The sequence below is a fragment of the Lepidochelys kempii genome, chromosome 4, assembly GCF_965140265.1.
Source record: "Lepidochelys kempii isolate rLepKem1 chromosome 4, rLepKem1.hap2, whole genome shotgun sequence".
In the NCBI taxonomy this organism is placed as follows: domain Eukaryota; kingdom Metazoa; phylum Chordata; order Testudines; family Cheloniidae; genus Lepidochelys; species Lepidochelys kempii.
In genome coordinates, this window is record NC_133259.1 from 141048047 (window position 1) to 141067476 (window position 19430).

The window sequence follows — 19430 nt, forward strand, 5'->3', positions numbered from 1 at the left end:
CCGACCGAGCACTGCTACCTAAAATCTCTGATCTCTGGCGCAGGGACACACCGACACCTAAAGTGGAGCACCCACACGGACACTACTCGAAGAAGAATCTTAAATTTCATGAAACAAGGAACAGCTGCATCATCCCTCAAATTATTTATTTTTATTAGACTGGTTTATATAGCACTATTTAACTCCTGTATGAAAACCAACACAAACGCACTATATGGTCAAGTAACAACAACAACAAACAATTCTCAAAGACTTCCAGAAGTGGAAAAGGCCAAATGCAAACAAGAGCAGGTTTTGAATTTTTTATCTCTGTACACTTTGGAATCTGCTCTCCCCTTGGTTTGGAGAAAGTGAATAAGGAAGTGTTATTTACTCCTTCCCATAACAAAAGAACCTTGGTCAACCAATGAAATTAACAGGGAGCAGGTTTAAAACAAAGATAAGGAAGTATTTCTTCAGACAACACACAGACAATCTGTGGAACTTGTTGCCAGGGGATGTTGAGAAGGCTGAAAGTATAATTGGGTTAAAAAAAGAAGTTAGATAGGTTCATGGAGGATAGGTTCATCAATGGCTATTAGCCAAGATGGTTAGGGATGCAACCCCATACTCCAGATGTCCCAAACATCTGACTGCTAGAAGCTTATTTTGATCAGTATCCCAACAAGTGATTTATGTGCTTGACTGGCCTGGTCTACACTTATAAAGTTTTACTGGCATAATTATGTTGGTAAGAGGAGTGATTTTGGGGTCTGTGTACACTACACAGCTTTTAGAAACACGGCCGTGTTGCTAAAAGACAGGCAGTGTAAATGCTGTTTGTCGGCACTTTTGCTGACAAAATATTTGCACCCCCTACGAGCGAGGTTCGTGTTGTTGACAGGAGAGCGGCTTTTTTAAGCATCTGTGAATGATAAAAGTTTTGTCGTTCAGTTGGCAGTGTAGACAAAGCTTTTGATGACATAGTTATGCCAGTAAAATTCCTTGTGTAGACACTATTATACTGGTATAAAGTACTTCACCAGATTAGAATAAACCTTACTCGTATAAGCACTTTTATACTCGGATAACTACGTCTACACCAGGGTAGTTTTGCTGGAAAACTTTTAAGTGTGGACAAGACCTAAAATGGGATGAGACAGTTTCAACACTGGGGAAAGAGGAGGAGGCCCTTTTGCCTTACAGTTTATACTTAAGGTATATTAAAAGACAATGACAGAGCTAATAGCCTTAATGGCTCTAGTCTGCTCTCCTGGGGAAGCACCCAAATCAGTCTGAACACAGTGGGTCAGACTGAGGCTTTGCCTACACTACAAATGCTTTGCCAGTACAGCTATACCATAAAAGCAACACTGGCAGAGCCCATAGGCACCGACTCCGTGGGTGCTTCCTTTAAAAAAGGGAAGAAGGAAGATCCTGGGAACTACAGGCCAGTCAGCCTCACCTCAGTCCCTGGAAAAATCATGGAGCAGGTCCTCAAAGAATCAATCCTGAAGCACTTGCATGAGAGGAAAGTGATCAGGAACAGCCAGCATGGATTCACCAAGGGAAGGTCATGCCTGACTAATCTAATCGCCTTTTATGATGAGATTACTGGTTCTGTGGATGAAGGGAAAGCAGTGGATGTATTGTTTCTTGACTTTAGCAAAGCTTTTGACACGGTCTCCCATAGTATTCTTGTCACCAAGTTAAGGAAGTATGGGCTGGATGAATGCACTATAAGGTGGGTAGAAAGCTGGCTAGATTGTCGGGCTCAACGGGTAGTGATCAATGGCTCCATGTCTAGTTGGCAGCCGGTATCAAGTGGAGTGCCCCAAGGGTCGGTCCTGGGGCCGGTTTTATTCAATATCTTCATAAATGATCTGGAGGATGGTGTGGATTGCACTCTCAGCAAATTTGCGGATGATACTAAACTGGGAGGAGTGGTAGATACGCTGGAGGGGAGGGATAGGATACAGAAGGACCTAGACCAATTGGAAGATTGGGCCAAAAGGAATCTGATGAGGTTCAATAAGGATAAGTGCAGGGTCCTGCACTTAGGACGGAAGAACCCAATGCACAGCTACAGACTAGGGACCGAATGGCTAGGCAGCAGTTCTGCAGAAAAGGACCTAGGGGTGACAGTGGACGAGAAGCTGGATATGAGTCAGCAGTGTGCCCTTGTTGCCAAGAAGGCCAATGGCATTTTGGGATGTATAAGTAGGGGCATAGCGAGCAGATCGAGGGACGTGATCGTTCCCCTCTATTCGACATTGGTGAGGCCTCATCTGGAGTATTGTGTCCAGTTTTGGGCCCCACACTTCAAGAAGGATGTGGATAAATTGGAGAGAGTCCAGCGAAGGGCAACAAAAATGATTAGGGGACTGGAACACATGAGTTATGAGGAGAGGCTGAGGGAGCTGGGATTGTTTAGCCTGCAGAAGAGAAGAATGAGGGGGGATTTGATAGCTGCTTTCAACTACCTGAAAGGGGGTTCCAAAGAGGATGGCTCTAGACTGTTCTCAATGGTAGCAGATGACAGAACGAGGAGTAATGGTCTCAAGTTGCAGTGGGGGAGGTTTAGATTGGATATTAGGAAAAACTTTTTCACTAAGAGGGTGGTGAAACACTGGAATGCGTTACCTAGGGAGGTGGTAGAATCTCCTTCCTTAGAGGTTTTTAAGGTCAGGCTTGACAAAGCCCTGGCTGGGATTATTTAACTGGGAATTGGTCCTGCTTTGAGCAGGGGGTTGGACTAGATGACCTTCTGGGGTCCCTTCCAACCCTGATATTCTATGATTCTATGATTCTATGGAGCACCCACAGGGAAAAATTAGTGGGTTCTCTGCACCCACCAGCAGCCAAGCTCCCCGCCTCACCTCCACCTCTGCCTGCTCCCAGCGCACCGCGTCTCTGCTCCTCCCTCCCTCCCAGCCACCGCCAAACAGCTGTAGCAAGCTCAGAACTGCTGCCGAGCCATTCGGTCCCTAGTCTGTAGCGGTGCATGGGTTTTTTCAATATCTTCATTAATGATCATATTGAACAAAACTGGCCCCAGGACTGACCTGGAGGATGGCGTGGTTTGCACGCCAGATCTGGAGGATGGCGTGGATTGCACTCTCAGCAAGTTTGCAGATGACGCTAAACTAGGAGGAGAGGTAGATACACTGGAGGGGAGGGATAGGATACAGAGGGACCTAGACAAATTAGAGGATTGGGCCAAAAGAAATCTGATGAGGTTCAACAAGGACAAGTGCAGAGTCCTGCACTTAGGACGGAAGAATCCCATGCACCGCTACAGACTAGGGACCGAATGGCTAGGCAGCAGTTCTGCAGAAAAGGACCTAGGGGTGACAGTGGACAAGAAGCTGGATATGAGTCAGCAGTGTGCCCTTGTTGCCAAGAAGGCCAATGGCCTTTTGGGATGTATAAGTAGGGGCATTGCCAGCAGATCGAGGGACGTGATCGTTCCCCTCTATTCGACATTGGTGAGGCCTCATCTGGAGTACTGTGTCCAGTTTTGGGCCCCACACTACAAGAAGGATGTGGAAAAATTGGAAAGAGTCCAGCAGAGGGCAACAAAAATGTTTAGGAGACTGGAACACATGACTTATGAGGAGAGGCTGAGGGAACTGGGATTGTTTAGTCTGTGGAAGAGAAGAATGAGGGGGGATTTGATAGCTGCTTTCAACTACCTGAAAGGGGGTTCCAAAGAGGATGGCTCTAGACTGTTCTCAGTGGTAGCAGATGACAGAACGAGGAGTAATGGTCTCAAGTTAGAGTGGGGGAGGTTTAGGCTGAATATTAGGAAAACCTTTTTCACTAGAAAAAAGAAAAGGAGTACTTGTGGCACCTTAGAGACTAACCAATTTATTTGAGCATGAGCTTTCGTGAGCTACAGCTCACTTCATCGGATGCATACCGTGGAAAGTGCAGTAGACATCATATACACACAGAGACCATGAAACAATACCACCCCCGCCCCACTCTCCTGCTGGTAATAGCTTATCTAAAGTGATCATCAAGTTGGGCCATTTCCAGCAGTGGGGTGGGAGGGGGTATTGTTTCATGGTCTCTGTGTGTATATAATGTCTACTGCAGTTTCCACGGTATGCATCCGATGAAGTGAGCTGTAGCTCACGAAAGCTCATGCTCAAATAAATTGGTTAGTCTCTAAAGTGCCACAAGTACTCCTTTTCTTTTTGCAAAGACAGACTAACATGGCTGTCTTTTTCACTAGGAGGGTGGTAAAGCACTGGAACGCGTTATCTAGGAATGTGGTGGAATCTCCTTCCTTTGAGGTTTTTAAGGTCAGGTTTGACAAAGCCCGGGTTAACAATCTCAAATGCTGCCAAGGGGCGACCTGTGCATACCAATAGTGGGGGGGCAGAGTGAGGGCAGATGGCTTCAGCAGTGTTACTGAGTACAAGCCAAGCAGCAAATCGGGGGTGGGGGTGGGGGAAGAGACCCTGCATGCCCCGCAAATGTCCCCCACAAGAGATCTAATGAGATAAGAATTTATGTCTGCTCTCTGTCCACTGGGTGCAGGAGATTATCCACCACTAAAACTGTCTCCATCCCAAGTCCTGGCCTAAACCAGACTTTGGCAGATCTAGGATTCTGTCTTCAATTCATTGTGTCTATGGAAGGAAGAGTTGAGTTTTACCCTTGGATATGCAGTAGAGAGAGCTGTACCCGTTTTCCTCCCACTGGGAGTAAACTGCTCTGGGCTGACTGCCAAGAAGGTCCCTTGCCACACTTTGTCTCTTTCTCTCTTTTTTTGGAGAGAATGCAGGGTGGGGAGTACTGCCCTGTCTCAACACTTCCTGCATAATATCAAAGCCAGAGCTGACTCAGACAAGAAATGGATTCTGTTTTCTTCTCTCTAATTAATCTTCACAAAGTGTAAATGAGTCGGTTTCATTTTTTCTTTTCAGCTCCCTTCGTCAGATAATGTTCTGCCCTATGATGTTAATTACATGGGGAGTTGGAGAATGCTGACACCCACTACGGTTAAAAATAACGGATCAGCATTCAGCAATACAGGTTGGGAGCTATAATCCCTGCGGGGGTGCTCCCTGCTTGGACAGGGATGGAGCATGCTGGGACCTGCATTCTCTGCAGGGAGGCTCCTCCACTTGGAGTGGGACACAGCACTGCAGACGGGGATCTGCAGTTTCTGGCCTGCACTTTAGCTGCCCTTGCTTTATTGTCACTATCATTACTTATTATTGGTATTACTGTAGCGCCCCAAAGCCCCAGTCATGGCCCAGAGTCCCACTGGGCCAGGCCCTGTGCAAACACAGACCAAAAATGTGGCCCCTGCCCCAAAGACCTTACATATCTAAGTATAAGACAAGAGATAACAGACCACAGACAAGCAGGGCTGGAAGGGACCTCAAAGTCATCATGTCCAGCCCACAGTGCTGTGGCAGGGCCAAGTAAACTCAGACAATCCCTGACAGAGGTTTGTCCAACCTGTTTTTTAAAAACTCCAGTGATGGGGATTCCACAACCTACCTTGAACGCCCATTGCAGAACTTAACTATCCTTATAGTTAGAAAGCTTTTCCTTACATCTAACCTAAATCTCCCTTGCTGCAGAGTAAGCCCATTGCTTCTTGCCCTGCCTTCGGTGAACAAGGAGAAAAACTGATCCCTGTCCTCTCTATAACGCCCTTAACAGACTGTGATCAAGTCCCCCTCAGTCGTCTTTTCTCCAGACTAAATATGCCCAGTTTTTTTAACCTTTTCTCACAGGTCAGGTTTTCTAAACCTTTTATCATTTGTGTTAGAATCATAGAATCATAGAATATCAGGGTTGGAAGGGACCCCAGAAGGTCATCTAGTCCTACCCCTAGCTCAAAGCAGGACCAACCCCAACTAAATCATCCCAGCCAGGGCTTTGTCAAGCCTGGCCTTAACAACCTCTAAGGAAGGAGATTCCACCACCTCCCTAGGGAACCCATTCCAGTGCTTCACCACCCTCCTAGTGAAATAGTGTTTCCTAATATCCAACCTAAACCTCCCCCACTGCAACTTGAGACCATTACTCCTCGTTCTGTCATCTGCTACCACTGAGAAGAGTCTAGATTCATCGTCTTTGGAACCCCCTTCCAGGGAGTTGAAGGCTGCTATCAAATCCCGCCTCATTCTTCTCTTCTGCAGACTAAATAACCCCAGTTCCCTCAGCCTCTCCTTCTAAGTCATGTGCCCCAGCCCCCTAATCCTTTTCGTTGCCCTTCACTGGACTTGCTCCAATTTGTCCACATCCTTTCTGTAGTGCCGGACACAAAACTGAACGCAGTACTCCAGATGTGGCCTCACTAGTGCCGAATAGAGGGGAATAATCACTTCCCTTGAGACTTCTTGGCAACAAGGGCACACTGTTGACTCATATCCAGCTTTTCGTCCACTGTAATCCCCAGGTCCTTTTCTGCAGAACTGCTGCTGTTGCTTTCCTCTGGACTCTCTTCAATTTGTCCACATCTTTCCTAGAGTGTGGCACCCAGAGCTGGACACAGTACTGCAGCTGAGGCCTCACCAGTGCCCAGTATAGAGGGACAATTACTTCCTGTGTCCTACACACAACACTCCTGTAAATATACCCTGAATGATACTAGCCTTTTTCATACCTGCATCACATTGCTGACTCATATTCATGATCCGTTATAACCCCTAGATCCTTTTCAGCAGTATGACCACCTAGCCAGTTATTTCCAGTCTCTTCCCATTTTGTAGTGGTGCAATTGATTTTTCCTTTCTACTTGTAGTACTTTGCACTTATCTTTACTGAATTTCATCTTGTTGAATTTAGACCAATTCTCCAATTTGTCATAGTCATTTTTAATTAAAATCCTGTCCTCCAAAGTGTTTGCAACCCCTCCCATCTTGGTGTCATCTACAAATTTTAGAAGCATACTCTCCACTCCTTTATCCAAGTCATTAATGAAAATATTGAATAGTACCAGACCCAGGACTGACCCCTGCATGACCCCATGACATACGTCCTCCCAGTTTGATAGAAACCATTGATAACTTCTCTTTTAGTATAGTGTTTCAACCAGTTTTGCACCCATTTTATGGTAATTTCATCTAGACCGCATTTCTCTAGTTTACTTATGAGAATGGTACATGGGACTGTGTCAGAAGCCTTACTAAAATCAGGATATATCACATCTAATACTTCCCCCCATCCACTAGGCCAGTAACCCTGTCAAAGAGGGCCGCAGACTGACAGACGAGGGAGTACATAAGAACAGCCATACTGTATCAGACCAATGATCCATCCAGCCCATTATCCTGTCTTCTGACAGTGGCCAATGTCGGGTGCTTCAGAGGGAATGAACAGAACAGGTAATCATCAAGTGATCCATCCCCTGTCGCCCATTCCCAGCTTCTGGCAAACAGAGGCTAGGGACACCATCCCTGTCCTTCCTGGCTAATACCCAGTCTTATTAATCTCTCCTCATATAGAAGCCGTTCCATACCCCTAATAATTTTTGTTGCCCTTTTCTGAACCTTTTCCAATTCCAATATATCTTTTTTTGAGATGGGGTGACCACATCTGCATGCAGTATTCAAGGTTTTGGGTGTACCATGGATTTATATAGAGGCAATATGATATTTTGTGTCTTATTATCTATCCCTTTCCTAATGATTCCCAACGTTCTGTTTGCTTTTTTGACTGCCGCTGCACACTGAGTGGATGTTTTCCAGGTGTGAAAGTAAGTTAGAGGACTTACTGGTACGCCGGAGTCCTGCGCAGGGGGCGTAGCCTTGACCGGAAGAGGCGTGGCTTTAACAGGAAGAGGCAGGGCCTTAAATCCCCAGGCCCTTTAAATCTTGATTTAAAGGGCCAGGGCTCCAGCTACGGTAGTGGCGGCTGGGAGCCCCGGGCCCTTTAAATCACCCCCGAGCTACCAGCTGCAGAGGCGGCTGGGAACCCCGGGGCTCGGGGGCAATTTAAAGAGCCCAGGGCTCCAGCTGCCGCTACCGCAGCAGAGCCCCAGGCCCTTTAAATCACTGAGGAGCCCTGGGGGCTCCTGGCTGCCACTGCTACCCTGGGGCTCTGGGCTCTGGCAGAGCTTTAAAGGGCCTGGGGCTCCACTGTGGTAGCAGCTGCTGGAGCCCCGAGCCCTTTAAATCCCCCCTGAGCCCTGGTGCCCGAGCCCTGGGCTAGTGGCGGCCAGGCTCCATCGGGGATTTAAAGGGCCGGGGCGGTAGCTGGAGCTCCGGGACCCTTTAAATCCCCGCCAGAGCCCTGCCGCCGCTACCCCAGGGCTCGGGCAGCAGGGCTCAAGCGGAGATTTAAAGGGCTTGGGGCTCCAGCAGCTGCTATTGCCCCGGCCCTTTAAATCCACTCCGGAGCCCCCGCCGTTGCTACCCTAGGGCTTTGGCAGGAGGGCTCAGGGAGGGATTTAAAGGGCTTGGGGCTCCGGCAGCCGCTACCGCCCCAGCCCTTTAAATCCCTGCCAGAGCCCCGCTGCCGCTACCCCAGGGCTTTGGCAGCAGGGCTCAGGTGGAGATTTAAAGGGCCGGGGTGGTAGCGGTGGCTGGAGCTCCAGGGCCCTTTAAATTCCCACCGCAGCCCCGCCACCGCTGCCCCAGGGCTTTAAATTGCCGTCTGGGAAAGCCAGTCCCAGTACAGCGCACCGGCTCTTACCAGTACGCCGTTCTGGGGCGTACCAGCTTACTTTTACCTCTGATGTTTTCAGAGAACTATCCACAATGACTCCAAGATCTCTTTCCTGACTTGTAACAGCTAATTTAGATCCCATCACTTGTCTCATTGTACAAGGAAACAATGAGATAAAGTTGGTCAGCATGATAGGCTGTAGTCTCAGCACACCAGCAGCCAAACCATTGTCAAGTTTTTTGTAGGTATCACGGCAAAGAAGAATGTTAAGGAAGGATTTCAAGAAGGATAATAAGGTAGCTTTGAAGCTGTTTATGGAGAGCTTCTCCCAATCATGAGGGGAAGCACAAGAGAGAGCACAAAAGGGCTTGTTTGAAAACGTAACAGCTGGATGATGGAGGCTGGTACCACTGGCCAATCCAAAGTGGGAGTCAACACCTCAATAGTACATGAGAGATAACAGGTACGGTGGGGATAGGCTAGGAAGGGTCTTGAAATTTAAGACCAGAAGCTTTCGTTTAGTGTGACAGAGAAGGAGTAGCCAATGGAGGCGCTGTGTAACTCCCTCCCTCTCTACTAGACATGGCACTGTGCCGACAGGGAAGGATTCTGATGCAGTAATACTTAATGGCACCAATTCTGCTCGATGCAGGTCCCCTCACTCCATCTAACCATGTGTAACAGTGTGGCAAATTCTAGCACCCTGCAGAAACGCACAGGAATTGCTAGACTGGATCTGCTCAGTGGCCAGTCTAGTTCTGTATGGTGTCTGACAGAGGGCAGCAACAGATGCTTCAGAGAATGAGGCACACACATGAATGCACACACACAAACACACTCCCATATACTTGCCCTCTCCAGAACCGTGCTGGGGTTTCAGCTGTAGGGACAAAAAGGGCCAGGTCTCCCCTGGCCTCCTCACCTGGGACAGCAGGGTTGTACCCTCCAGGGTGGATTTCATCAGCAGATTGACAGACAGGAAGAATTGCTGCAAAGATGCCTGGAATTCTGCTTTTTCTTTCCCTTCGTAGAGTCTGAGGCAAAACAAACAGAATAAATATCAGGCCCCTCTTCCTCCCTTGTTCACTGAGGTGACCTTTTTAGTTGATGACATAAGAAAGGATATATCCAAGGAGGCAATAATTCTTCCTACATGGCCTATTCAGACTTCATAAGAACACAGGAATGGCCATACTGGACAGACCAATGGTCCATTTAACCCTTGACAAGGTCCCTCACCAAAGGCTCTTACGCAAAGTTAGCTGCCATGGGATAAGAAGGAAGGTCCTATCATGGATTGGTAACTGGTTAAAAGATAGGAAACAAAGGGTAGGTATAAAGGGTCAGTTTTCAGAATGGAGAGAGGTAAATAGTGGTGTCCCCGAGGGGTCTGTTCTGGAACCAGTCCTATTCAACATATTTATCAATGATCTGGAAAAAGGGGTAAACAGTGAGGTGGCAAAATTTGCAGATGATACAAAATTACTAAAGATAGTTAAGACCGAGGCAGACTGCAAAGAGCTATAAAAGGATCTCTCAAAACTGGTTTCAGAGTAGCAGCCGTGTTAGTCTGTATCCGCAAAAAGAAAAGGAGTACTTGTGGCACCTTAGAGACTAACAAATTTATTTGAGCATAAGCTTTGATGGGCTACAGCTCACTTCATCGGACGCATAGAATGGAACATATAGTAAGAAGATAGATTATATATATATATATATATATATATATATATATATATATATACAGAGAAGGTGGAAGTTGCCGTACAAACTGTAAGAGGCTAATGAATTAAAAGGAGCTGTTATCAGCAGGAGAAAAAAACTTTTGTAGTGATAATCAAGATGGCCCATTTAGACAGTTGACAAGAAGATGTGAGGATACTTAACATGGGGAAATAGATTCAATATGTGTAATGACCCAGCCCCTCCCAGTCTCCATTCAAAGCCAAGTTAATGGTATCTAGTTTGCATATTAATTCAAGCTCAGCAGTTTCTCGTTGGAGTCTGTTTTTGAAGCTTTTCTGTTGCAAAATTGCCACCCTTAAGTCTTTTACTGAGTGGTCAGAGAGGTTGAAGTGTTTTTGAATGTTATGATTCCCGATGTCAGATTTGTGTCCACTTATTCTTTTGAGTAGAGACTGTCTGGTTTGGCCAATGTACATGGCAGAGGGGCATTGCTGGCACAGGATGGCATATATCACATTGGTAGATGTGTAGGTAAACAAGCCCCTGATGGGCGTGGTTGATGTGATTAGGTCCTATGATGGTGTCACTTGAATAAATATGTTGACAGAGTTGACATCGGGCTTTGTTGCAAGGATAGTTTCCTGGGTTAGTGTTTTTGTTGTGTGGTGTGTGGTTGCTGGAGAGTATTTGCTTCAGGCTAGGGGGCTGTGTGTAAGAATGCTTGAAAGAGATCTTGGAGTCATTGTGGATAGTTCTCTGAAAACATTCACTCAATGTGAAGTGGCAGTCAAAAAAGCAAACAGAATGTTGGGAATAATTAAAAAAGGAATAGATAATAGGACAGAAAATATAATGTTGCCTCTATATAGATCCATAATACGCCCACATCTTGAATACTGTGTGCAGATGTGGTCGCCCCGTCTCAAAAAAGATATATTGGAATTGGAAAAGGTTCAGAAAAGGGCAACAAAAATTATTAGGGGTATGGAATGGCTTCTATATGAGGAGAAATTAATAAGAATGGGACTTTTCAGCTTGGAAAAGAGACGGCTAAGGGGAGATATGATTGAGGTCTATAAAATCATGACTCGTGTAGAGAAAGTAGATAAGGAAGTGTTGTTTACTACTTCTCATAACACAAGAACTAGGGGTCACCAAATGAAATTAATAGGCAGAATGTTTAAAACACACAAAAGGAAGTATTTCTTCACAGAACCCACAGTCAACCTGTGGAACTCCTTGCCAGAGGATGTTGTAAAGGCCAAGGTTATAACAGGGGTCAAAAAAGAACTAGATAAGTTCATGGAGGATAGGTCCATCAATAGCTATTAGCCAGGATGGGCAGGAATGGCGTCCATAGCCTCTGTCTGCCAGAAGCTGGGAATGGGTGACAGGGGATGGATCACTTGGTGATGCCCTGTTCTGTTCATTCTCTCTGGGGTACCTGGCACTGGCCACTGTCGGAAGACAGGATACTGGGCTAGATGGACCTTTGGTCTGACCCAGTAGGGCCATTCTTATGTTCTTAGTATCCTGTCTTCTGACAGTGGCTGGTGCCAGATGCTTCAGAGAGAGTGAACAGAACACGGCAATTTATCATCCAGTCCCAGCTTCTGGCAGTCAGAGGTTTAGGGACATCCCGTGCATGGGTTTGCATCTCAGACCCTCTTGGCTAATAGCCATTGATGTACCTGTCCTCCATTAACTTATTTAATTATTTTTTGAAACCAGTTACACTTTTAGCCTTTACAACACCCTCTGGTACAGTTCCACAGACTGACTGTGCATTGTGTGAAAAAATACTTCATTATATTTGTTTTAAACCTGCTGCCTATTAATTTCACTAGGTGACTCCTGGTTTGTGTGTTATGTGAAGGGATAAATAATACGTCCCTAATCACTTTCTCCACAGGGTTTGTGATTTTATAGACCTTTATCATACCCCCCACACCCCCAGTCGTCTCTTTTCTAAGCTGAACAGTTCCAGTCTTTTTCATCTCTCCCCCTACAGAAGCTGTTCCAGACCCCTCAGCATTTTTGTTGCCCCTCTCTGTACTTTTTCCAGTTCTAATGTATCTTTTTTGAGATGGGGCAACCAGAACTGCACGCAGTGCTCAAGGTGTGGGCATACCATGGATTTATATATTGGCATTATAATATTTTCTGTCTTACCATCTACCCCTTTTCTAATGGTTCCTACCATTGTTAGCTATTTGTGACTGCTGCTGCATATTGAGCAGATGTTTTCAGAGGACTTATCCTCTGAATACGGCTGTCCAACCAGTTGTACACCCACCTTATAGTAGGTTCGTCTAGGTTATATTTCTCTAATTTGCTTATGAGAAGGTTCATAAGGCTTTTGATACTATCTCACATAAAGTCAAGATGTATCCCGTCTACTGCTTCCCTCATTCACAAGGCTTGTTACCCTGTCAAAGAAGGACATTAGACTGGTTTGACATGATTTGTTCTTGACAAATCCATGTTGATTGTTACTTAGCACGTTATTATCTTCTAGATGCTTACATATTGATTGTTTGAATATTTGTTCCATTATCTTTCTGGGTACTAAAGTTAAGATGATTTAATTATCAATTAGATAAATTATGAAAGACTGTAACTTAATTACAACCTAATTTCTTCAAATTATAGCCTGTACATAAGATTTCAATTAATTATAGCTATATGGAAAGTAAAGAGTCTGTGTTATTCTGTTGTTAAGATCATTGACACACCAGAAAGACTAACAGATGCTACATTTCTTAAAGAATCACGGTTTAATTAATTTTGACTCAATCTAATTAATGGCTTTATTTGTAAACTCTCTTAAAACTGAAAGAGTATATGCTGTAAGTTTGGGTATACACTGTATTTTTCATGTATAACAAAGACATTGACTCCCTGCTATAAGAGCAAAATGTAACTCATCCTTAACTATGGAGTCCTGACTAAAGAATGCATCCGATGAAGTGAGCTGTAGCTCACGAAAGCTTATGCTCAAATAAATTTGTTAGTCGCTAAGGTGCCACAAGTCCTCCTTTTCTTTTTGCGAATACAGACTAACACAGCTGCTACTCTGAAACCTATAATACCATGGTGATCATGGAAGGGACCGTGGGAGCATTTGCCAGATCAAATGGTAATGCTCCAAATGCTATCTATATACAAAGCAAGGAATGTTGTGGGATGGTAAAATGGGAATGTGAAAATGAACCTCCTTTAGGAACTTGTTCAGATGTTTCAGGCAGAGCCCTCCTTCCTTGCTCCTTAATTCTCAAAGCTAGGATGGAGATAGAACTGTTCTTGATGGAGAATGCAGGGATTATATAGTTCCAAAATGAAGTGGAGGATGAATGGTTTCCTACCTGTCTTGGTGTTTCCTTGGGGTATTCAAGATTGGGGATGGGCAAAACAGAGCCTGTGGTTCTTGCACAGCTCCATAAAGTACTCCTTCTGGACAATGACCAGTAACCTTATTTTGTCCAAAGGTCTATGTAGCCAAGTGTTCCTGACACCAGTCTGGAGGTCTAACTCTGCATGGGTAGGAGCCATGTAGATTGTTCTGAGATAACTGTTCTGACTTTGTCTCAGCACCCTGGACTTGCTCTAGTTACGCCTTGCAAAGTGGTATTCTCTCCTCTTCTACTTCAGGGACCATTTCAACTTTCCATTTGACCTTTATTCTTTTCTGTTGTATCTGTCAGGGACCAGGATTCTACCTTGACTTTTCTGAAGATTCTGACTGATCAGTCTCAGTTTTCAGAAAAGTTTCTCACTGTAGCACTGAGAACAAACTGAGAACTGATTTGCCTGGGTATCTGCTCTCAGTGAGCAAAGCTCCATACACCAGTGTGAAACAAATATAGATTCCACTATCTTTTCAGAGAGACGGTGCATAAGCTGTGAGATGTTTAGGTTGGGAGGGGTACCAACTGTAGTGCAGCCCACCCTTTTTAGCACTGCTTGACCAAAACACAAGGAGGCCCTTAGGGTGTAAGATGACACCTCATAATTACCGCCCCCCCCAGTTCTGATGCTGCCTGAGAGCTTTCATGCCCAGGGGAGGGGGGTTAAGGTGACCCTGCCCAGACTTGGCTGCCTGTAAAGGGCCTGTAGAGTGAGAAGCCCACTCTTTCAGATGAACATCTCTCTCAGTTGGAAACACTGAATCTCCAACCAGGGAATATAGACACATTTAGTAGTGACACCAGGTTGAATCTGAATTGGTGCACACTAAAGAACCTTTTGGTCTTATAAAATGGAGGCTGGGGGGCTAGAATTAAGTAAATGGTGGTCCAAGGGGGCCCTTAGCACCTGCTTGTTCTTCCACATCTGGGCTGCTCTCCATCTTGTCATTCCATAGTCAACTGCTGACAAGAGGAGGAGGTGAGGAAGCATTGCAACCTGCAGCACCAGCTGGGCACAACAGACTGGTTATTAGGGTATGACAATCTGCTGAAGCAGCTGGGGATGACAGGCAGGTATCTTCACAGGTTTTTAGGAGTGGCTAGAATTTCCCAGTCCTCTCTTATATCTTCCCAAGGAGTATGAGGAGGATACACTTACCTTGAGAAGCCCACACCATCTGAGCACAGTTTCACAGCACTGTGTCTCAAAGAGTCTACCTTCTGCTTGTTCTAATATACATTATTATTTTGATCCTCTAACTCTGTGCCTCCTCCCCTGACAAGGAAGATGTGTGTGTGCGTGCGTCAGGGGGAGCAGAGGAGTTACAGAAATCTCACAAGTCTCACAAAGCATGCCATGTGAGGTCCCTAATGAAAGCCAGTGTCATGCTAGCCATTAATATCATTGTGAAATGTATGTAAAGCTACTATGTAAGGAGTTACGTATATATACTGAAAATATGTTTTAAAATCTATATCAATGTATTAGTTATCAGCAATCATAAACAAACTTAGGTTTCTCTCAGACAAGAGATGTTTATTCCTTTCTCTCTGTCAGGATGTAAATTAAGCATTGTAAGCTAACACAACAGATGTCCATTTACATACAAAGAGATGTGAAATCAACAGGAAAGGAGCACACAGGAAAACAAAAAACCATGGGAGGCTATCCTGTCTATGAGTCAAGACAATGAACAACAGGGGTATATTTAACAGGCAAAGAAGACACCCCTTCATCCTGTACCTAGTACATAAATGGACCGTGCATTTGCATTCATGAAAATAGGATCTCAAGTTTGACTGAAAATGCTGCAGAGGACTTTGGGTGAAATCAACTTCTTTAGACAGGAGGTTAACCTGTTAGTGAAGTTTACTCTTCTGAAAGCATATTATGATTTTGTTTTATATGTAACCATTTGTTTCCAATATTCTTACTCGCTATTATTTGAATCTTAAATCATAGAATCATAGAATATCAGGGTTGGAAGGGACCCCAGAAGGTCATCTAGTCCAACCCCCTGCTCGAAGCAGGACCAGTTCCCAGTTAAATCATCCCAGCCAGGGCTTTGTCAAGCCTGACCTTAAAAACCTCTAAGGAAGGAGATTCTACCACCTCCCTAGGTAACGCATTCCAGTGTTTCACCACCCTCTTAGTGAAAAAGTTTTTCCTAATATCCAATCTAAACCTCCCCCACTGCAACTTGAGACCATTACTCCTCGTTCTGTCATCTGCTACCATTGAGAACAGTCTAGAGCCATCCTCTTTGGAACCCCCTTTCAGGTAGTTGAAAGCAGCTATCAAATCCCCCCTCATTCTTCTCTTCTGCAGGCTAAACAATCCCAGCTCCCTCAGCCTCTCCTCATAACTCATGTGTTCCAGACCCCTAATCATTTTTGTTGCCCTTCGCTGGACTCTCTCCAATTTATCCACATCCTTCTTGTAGTGTGGGGCCCAAAACTGGACACAGTACTCCAGATGAGGCCTCACCAATGTCGAATAGAGGGGAACAATCACGTCCCTCGATCTGCTCGCTATGCCCCTACTTATACATCCCAAAATGCCATTGGCCTTCTTGGCAACAAGGGCACACTGCTGACTCATATCCAGCTTCTCGTCCACTGTCACCCCTAGGTCCTTTTCCGCAGAACTGCTGCCGAGCCATTCGGTCCCTAGTCTGTAGCTGTGCATTGGGTTCTTCCGTTCTAAGTGCAGGACCCTGCACTTATCCTTATTGAACCTCATCAGATTTCTTTTGGCCCAATCCTCCAATTTGTCTAGGTCCTTCTGTATCCTATCCCTCCCCTCCAGCGTATCTACCACTCCTCCCAGTTTAGTATCATCCGCAAATTTGCTGAGAGTGCAATCCACACCATCCTCCAGATCATTTATGAAGATATTGAACAAAACCGGCCCCAGGACTGACCCTTGGGGCACTCCACTTGATACCGGCTGCCAACTAGACATGAATCTTTGATAATAAACTTATTTGTGTTTTCACTATAAATCTATCTCAGTGCTGTTATGTTAAGTAAAGTACTGACCTTGAGTTGAATCATACAAACTGGTGTGTTCTGTTCCTTTGGGAGCAGTGGACCTGGTAATTCTGTGAGTAGCCAGTATCAGGGGCTGGATATCACAGGGGAAGACTTCAAAGGGACTCGGGGACTGGGTGCACCTATTGTTAATCTGCAAGGCAAAGTCAGGGCTGGCCTACCCCAGAGGAGAGAGCTTGAATAGCTAACTGGCTGATGGCGTTAGGGAGCTGACACCCAGCTGAGCACCAGCAAGACTTCTTCAAGCTGGAGGAAGGGGGGTGACCCACAGCCTTGGCTACCCCAAGAACCATCATGCTGCCATGCTGCGTGCCACAAGGGTGAGCAGGAGAAGCAGGTGCTGGTGGATGTATTTATTTCTCCTTTGAGTAACTGGCCCATGAGCCTACTTCAGAGGAAAAGTGAAACTGGGGTCAGGGATTGCTCCAGAAATATTTCAGATGATTAGGGTTCTCCCTGACTTCTTTGAGGGCAAACTTATTGGCTCCCCTCCTGTTCAGGGACACCTTCAGGGTCTCTCAAGGAAAGGACTGAGGTTTGAGAATGGTCTCCCCAGAAGCTCTAACCCTCTCTATCGTACAGAGTCCGCATGGGACAAATAGGTCTGCATTTCCCTGGGAACTTCTGAGAGGCCTGTTATAGGATGGCAGCAGGGAGAGGGGACTGGGCCTAAGGCCACTTACCATACTCTGGCATTGTCAATGCTGCATCCAGTGTTCTCCATCTATGGTCTGAGGGGAGGGACAGAGGGAAGGGAAGAGGGCAGCTGAGCAGAGCAGGATGGTGGCTGCTAGTGCCCACGTTAGGGATTTCGGCATAAGGTTAATAGGCAGCAGGTTTAAAACAAACAAAATGAAGTATTCCTTCACACAACACACAGTCAACCTGTGGAACTCTTTGCCAGAGGATGTTGTGAAGGCCAAGACTATAACAGGATTCAAAAAAGAACTAGATAAATTCATGGAGGATAGGTCCAACAATGGCTATTAGCCAGGATGGGCAGGGATGGTACCCCTAGTCTCTGTTTGCCAGAAGCTGGGAATGGGCGACAGGGGATGGATCACTTGATGATTCCCTGTTCTGTTCATTCCCTCTGGGGCACCTGGCATTGGCCACTGTCGGAAGACAGGATACTGTGGACCTTTGGTCTGACCTAGTATGGCCGTTCTTACGAGGTAACCCTACCTGGACGGGACTGTTAAGGGGACACTGCATTGTCCACACAGAGAAGGCCAAGCTCCCTGTCCAGACATTCAATGAAGGGGGAGAAGTCGGAGACACAGACTTTCCCTTTTGCCTTTGGCATTCTTGGCCTACCTCTCTGCCTGAAGAGACACTGGCTGCCACAACAACTTAGAAGGGGAAAGAAAGCTGAGGGGAAAATGTCCCCAAGCAACTCTAGAACACAGCCGCAAATTAGACAGACAAATTCTTGAGCCAAACTGTTAGTTTGAAATGTGAAATAATTTCCCTCAGAAATTTTCCGCATGAGGAAAGCTGCCCACCTGTCACTGGGGAGTAGAGCAAACCTGGCAGAATTTCTGGGGATAGAACATTTTCCTGATGCTAGTGGCAGACAGGTCTGGTTCTTCCCCCAAGCTGCAAGAAGGCTGAAGTACCCCTTGTACCAGATCCATGAATTATTGCACAATGAAGAATTAAACAAATTTCCCACATTGCATCGGATACTTTCAAACAACAAATTAATAGGAGGAAATTGAATTAATCAGCTTAATAAGTAACTGAACATTAGTCTCCACTCTAACAATGATTAAACTGCTATCAGACACCATCCTTTGCAGACTCTGTATAGGGTGATTACTCACACAACACTGAATTTCAACTGTTTAACCATGACACAGCAACACAACAGTTTAGGGCAGGAGGTCAAAAAATACTGTATCCAACTGAAAATAAAAGGGGACTTCAGGAAAGCAAAATGTAATTACATGGGTTAGAATTTGACTAGAATACCATAGTTAACACTGTGACACCTACAAAAAGAGCCAGAGAATTTTAGTGAGCATGAATGAAAATTATCTCTGCTTTACATCCAAAAGGTGGCACCACAAGAGCGCAGAGCACCCAGCAGAGCACCCAGAGCTAGGTCACTGGTGTCAGTATTAACTCAGCCGTAGAGAAAGCACCCCTCCAGCACACTGCTCCCTGCCATCATTACTCCAGCACCACTTCCTACAACACCTTGAGTTTTCCCTGTAGGTCTCACGTCCAAGTACTGAGCTGGCCCAGACCTGCTGAGCTTGTACTGTGGCCTGGCTGCTGGAGAAGCACTGGAAAGTGAGTGCAAATAATCAGTGACACTTACTGGGCAAAGAGGTGTCTGGAGCGGACAATGAATTTGAAGATATACTCCAAGGCTTTGAAGGTGCGTAAGAGCGAATCACAGGGCTCCCCTCGGCTGGCTGAGTCCACATACTGCGTCAGCACTGAGATCAGCTTCCTGCACGGTGAAGACAGAGATGTGGGAAGTGGGGCCTGAAGGTTAATATGCCTCTTAAATCTAACCCTTCCTACCACAGAGCCTGGTCTGAGGAGAACTCCAGATATACTGGAGAGTTCAGGGCCCATGCAGAGTCACACCCAGGTTTTCAAATTCCAGACCCCTGGCGGGCACAATAGTGAAGAGAAAGGGGAGCTTCCTGCACT

At 45.8% G+C, this 19430-nt stretch overlaps 1 protein-coding gene across 1 annotated transcript in view; it reads right to left on the reverse strand.

Annotated features, from left to right (window-relative positions):
- The window catches only part of LOC140911001 (dedicator of cytokinesis protein 2-like), a 208904-nt gene that overhangs the window by 23236 nt on the left and 166238 nt on the right, over positions 1-19430 (reverse strand). The window contains exons 22-23 of the mRNA XM_073343213.1: positions 19090-19224; positions 9539-9650 (exon numbers count right to left, since the gene is read on the reverse strand). Of these exons, the coding sequence (XP_073199314.1) occupies positions 9539-9650; positions 19090-19224 (247 nt within the window). The remainder of the gene's footprint in view (positions 1-9538; positions 9651-19089; positions 19225-19430) is intronic.